Source organism: Nestor notabilis, unplaced genomic scaffold (genome assembly GCF_000696875.1).
Source record: "Nestor notabilis isolate BGI_N333 unplaced genomic scaffold, ASM69687v1 scaffold10117, whole genome shotgun sequence".
Taxonomy (NCBI): domain Eukaryota; kingdom Metazoa; phylum Chordata; class Aves; order Psittaciformes; family Psittacidae; genus Nestor; species Nestor notabilis.
Genome location: NW_009935558.1, coordinates 12,492 through 17,081, shown reverse-complemented (window position 1 = coordinate 17,081; position 4,590 = coordinate 12,492). Strand labels below are relative to the sequence as shown.

The following is a 4,590-nucleotide window of genomic DNA, read 5'->3' as shown; positions in this document are numbered from 1 at the left end:
AGCAGGAAGGGATCACAGGGATAAATCTAGTCCCATAAAGTACACTTGCTGTCTTGTACCAAGCCAGTGATTATCCAGCGTGGCTTTGCCCCGTGTTTTCACACCATTTGCAGTAGAAAACTGGAGCCAAAGCAGAGCATTTTAAGGTGTACTTAGGCTGTTAGTAAGTTATGCTGAGCTGTGTAGTAGAAGATTCCCTGGTGGCTTCTGGTACTGTTTGTATTTCATTAGCTTTTTGCTTATTTCCTTTAACATAACTCTATATGCGTGCAAATTCACACCTAGAACACACAAACTTTAAATTTAATGCTTTAAACCAAATCTGAATAATAAGGTAGTGTTTACTAGAAGCAGGAGGAGGCTGAGTGTTTTACAGACCTGATCAAGCAGAACATCATCTATGGGATGTTTCAGGACAGAATGGCCCTGTCCTGCTTGAGCTGACCATCTGAGAAAGCTTATCCCACAGTCACAGGGAGGAATATCACTAGAGCTGTCAGACTTTGACGGGCAATGGTAGGGTGAGGGGACTAAGTGGAGGGTTCACCTATCTTTTTCTGCATGAACAGAAAGAAATGTCAGAGAGAACAGATTATTTTTCATGTCTCTTGCAAACTGAGGAGAGGAGACAGCAGTAGTGATTTCCCAAAAATCAAGCACTGATTTTTCTGATTTTTTTAAATTATATGTATATTCAGATTCTCTAGATTTTTAGCTAAAGCTGTTTTATAGATTGCATTTACTTTGCCTTGTAGAGTTGGTTTTTGACCTCAAGGATGTTAAAAACTGCCTGGTATTTAGCACAACTCATTGATTGCAGTGCTGATTTACAGAGAGACAGATTTAACAGAGCAGTGCATCCATGATATTTTTTTGGAGAGGGTATGAAACCAAAACAGCAGTGTGACACCAAAAGGATCAATGACTTCATCCTCTCCTTGCAGTCCAGTGGTGAATGACTTTCTTCTTCTATGGCATGCTTATACTACCCAGTGCAAACATGGCTAGAGCTTGATGGGAATTTGTCAACAGTAAAAGCATTCCATTAGTAATAGACTTTTAAGTGGTTTTATTTTAACAAAGAGGTCCAGAATGTATGCTACTAAAATACAGAGGTTAAGTGCCCGTATATATATGATTTCTTGATGGCTTAGCCAATAGCAGAAGCTGTCACAGGAATCTGACAGCTTGTAGACTAGGGATTAGTGTTTTTCTGCTTTACTCTGCTTTTAGAAATGTTTAGTTTCCAGGCAACTCTGAAGCTTTTAGAAGCAGTATTAGGGAAGCTGTATCTAAAAATACAGCTGCCCTAATAGAACAGAAGGCATCTCTCTGTACTTGTGGGCCAAAAAAGCAGTATCATGCATCTTTTTGCCCTTTCTGTGAGCTATGCTGCTATTGTAATGGTAAGGACAAGAGAAGGGAAGGGACACTGAGCAGCAGCGTAAGGTAGGATGAACATGGAACAAGCATCAGGGAGAGAAACAGAATACTCTTGTTTTAGGCCCACCCACCAGTCAAGACCTAGGATGAGGAATGCACTCCTGCTTAAGTCACAGGATTACAGATGAAGTTCATACCTCTGTTCTGATCTGACCTCATACTGTTATTACAAATGAGCAACAAATCTTGCTGCAGCTCCTTTATCGCTCTTTTGTCATTCCAGCTGTCACTGAGGACAGATAAGGTTTGGTTTTTGCAGTATAGTACAAGGTGCATCTCTCCTCTTTTATGCTGTATTTTTAGGTAAATGTGACATAGGTGAAGGGCTTATGTCTTACGTTGTTGGCAATATTTGGATATTGGGTGAGGTTTTTTTCCCCTTCAACGCTAAATATTCAGAAAGCAGCAAGGTTGGGTGACGTGGCATATGTGAGGGGATCATTGACTGCTTCCCCTCCCTCCCACCCAGGAGCCTGACAGGTCCTGCTCCCAATCTTTCAAATTTAAGATAAGAACAGCATTATCCCTTTCCTCAAGGGTGCTACATAGGGCTCCAGTCCCACCAGATCACCATTTGTTACCCTGCTGTGGAGTGTTTCACTGTAAGTCAGTGAATGCCAAAATATCAGAGCCTGGCAACTTCTACAGAATAACACCTGTAAAGTAAGAGAGGGTCATGTCCCCTCAGGTTTAGGGGAAGAAATTTATCATGTGTCTTACAGAAACCTGGAGTATTACTGTTTCAGTTGAGCTCTGCCAGGCAGAGGAAACTATCTCCATCTCTTTTCTTTTGCCAAAGGGAAAATGTTTGTAGAGTAAATAGAAACACATTTTGAAGGCAGGTATGTTTGCATGTGGGGAACAATGGAAAACATCAATTTTGGTTTAATCCCAACAGAGTCTTTATATTTTTAATAGCAATATTTAGCTTTGCTGCCAAGATGCAAGAAGTGGAAGTTAGGGATCTGTATCCATTCAGTCTCAAATTACATACGAGAAAACCACATTAATGCTAATAGCAACTCTGAGCCTCCATAGGTTTTTATATGCTGCTGCTTGGTATTGGGCAGGAGGAGAACATGCTTTCAGGGCAGCTGCAGAGGGAGGAGACTGCTTGCTTCCCAAGTTCTGTAAAAGCATGAATGAGAATTGCAGCCAGCATGGAGAAGGGAACAGATTTTGTCCATGCTGTAGAGGCTTCAAAAAAAAAAAAAGAAAAGACAAAAACAGTGTGTCCTAGATCTGTGAGGATCTGGAGGAGTCAGCGATAGCCTAAAGGCTTTGCAATTGATGGGATTAAGGAAGAGTAGTACTTGGGGAAGTTTTATTCAAACACGTAATACATTTTGGCAGGCTTCTAAAATAACATGATACCTTTCCAAGCTCAAGCTGAGTTGAATATGATTGAAAGTGTGATAAATCTTCTGGAGTGTCCTAAGATTTCCTATGCTTACGTTGCAAGTAGGGTGTTAAGGAGCAGGAGTGCAAGCAAGGAGTTCCTGCTGTATGGCAGCAGGGTAACTTCAGGTATTGTTTTCAGGTCAACAGACAGTCAACTGAAGCTCTGGAACGTAGGGAAACCTCACTGCTTGCGCTCCTTCAAGGGTCACATCAACGAGAAGAATTTTGTAGGGCTTGCATCCAATGGAGACTACATTGCCTGTGGTGAGTAGAGCATCCTGACAAATGCTAACGGGGCTCCTTGGAGCTGGTGCCTTTCCAGTTGCAAAGCACACCAGCAGTTGTGCTACATTACTGCACGGACTTTTTAGCAGAGGATTATTCTGAACCTCCAGCCTCCTTCCCTTCCCAGGGAGTGGTATAAGGAGCCCTGACCTAAGGGGGTCTGTTGCCAGTTTCCTCCTGTTTCAGATGAGTTCTTTGTATATGATGATTCAGACTTGCTGTCACCAAAAACCAGCTACTAGTGTATTTGCTATTAATATAACTTATGTCTTTCGTAAGTCATACGTAAGTTTAACATCTGACATAAACTCCTGCACCTTTCTAAGGAAGGGCAGTAGCCTGGACCACACAAGGATCCTGTACTTTATAGTACAGCATTCTGTGTAATAAAACATTAACACCCTCACTGTGAATAGCTCCCAAGAAGACTGAATCATCCTGAAGCAATTATCCCTTTGGCCATTTCTGTCCTTTCACCACTTAAGTTCTGTTGAATCTCTGTAAATCCACAGGCCTTGGTGGGAAAGCAGTGACAGGCTGATAGGTGGGATGAGCAGGACAGCTGTGCCAACACTGAAGAGAGGACCTTAGTTTGTGTATTCTCTGATCTCTGTACAGCTTGCAAGGCAAAAGTTGGGAAGGATTTCTTAATAAAGCCTGCATACTGTCTAGTGTCTCTTACTTAAACCTCCACAGACCAAACTGTCATACTTGATTACAGCAAGAAAAGCAAACACAGTGCTACCTGCCTTTGAGCTGTAACACCAAGCCGGCTGGGTGTAGCAGTATTTCACTAGTATAGCGTAGATGCTCTGCCCTAAGGAAGTTACGGGAACAGTTGGGATCCTGTATGTTTTGCAAGTGTGCTGCATACTGCAGCAGTCTTGTAATAAAACCCGGTCTTGTTATTAAGTATTGCGGAAGTTTGCTGTGGAGTACTCCCAGTTGCCAGGGCACCATGAGCGTGATAACTACAAGGAGGAAATGTCTGTTCTTGTCATAGTGAAAGAGCTAAGAAGCCTTATTTCTGTTCCTGCTACCAGAACCTAATCTTGTATATTTATTTTCTTATTTCTAGGAAGTGAAAATAATTCTCTCTACCTATACTATAAAGGCCTCTCAAAGACACTGCTGACATTCAAGTTTGATACAGTCAAAAGTGTCCTGGACAAGGACCGGAAAGAAGATGACACAAATGAGTTTGTGAGTGCTGTATGCTGGAGGGCACTACCAGATGGGGTAAGCTTTCTGCTCAGGCACCCAGCTGGGTCTGAAAGGAATGTCTCCTGCTTTCTCATTAAGTAGCATTGCTGAGGGTTTGCACTTGGTATATTTTCCTGGTTATAGGTATTGCAGATTAACATGAGAACATGAAGATCTGCATGGTGACTGAAACACTGGGGGATTTTGGGGGAGCAGGGACTACTGCGCTCTTAACTTTCCCACCTGGATGTTTGAATT

General features: G+C 42.3%; 1 protein-coding gene across 1 annotated transcript in view; it reads left to right on the top strand.

Moving 5' to 3' along the window:
- LOC104408341 (E3 ubiquitin-protein ligase RFWD2-like) overlaps positions 1-4,368 on the top strand; it is a gene marked incomplete at both ends in the record, with an annotated part of 31,539 nt that extends 27,171 nt beyond the window's left edge. Inside the window, 2 exons of the mRNA XM_010017907.1 lie at positions 2,984-3,108; positions 4,208-4,368. Of these exons, the coding sequence (XP_010016209.1) occupies positions 2,984-3,108; positions 4,208-4,368 (286 nt within the window). The remainder of the gene's footprint in view (positions 1-2,983; positions 3,109-4,207) is intronic.
- Between the last annotated feature and the right edge of the window lie 222 nt (positions 4,369-4,590).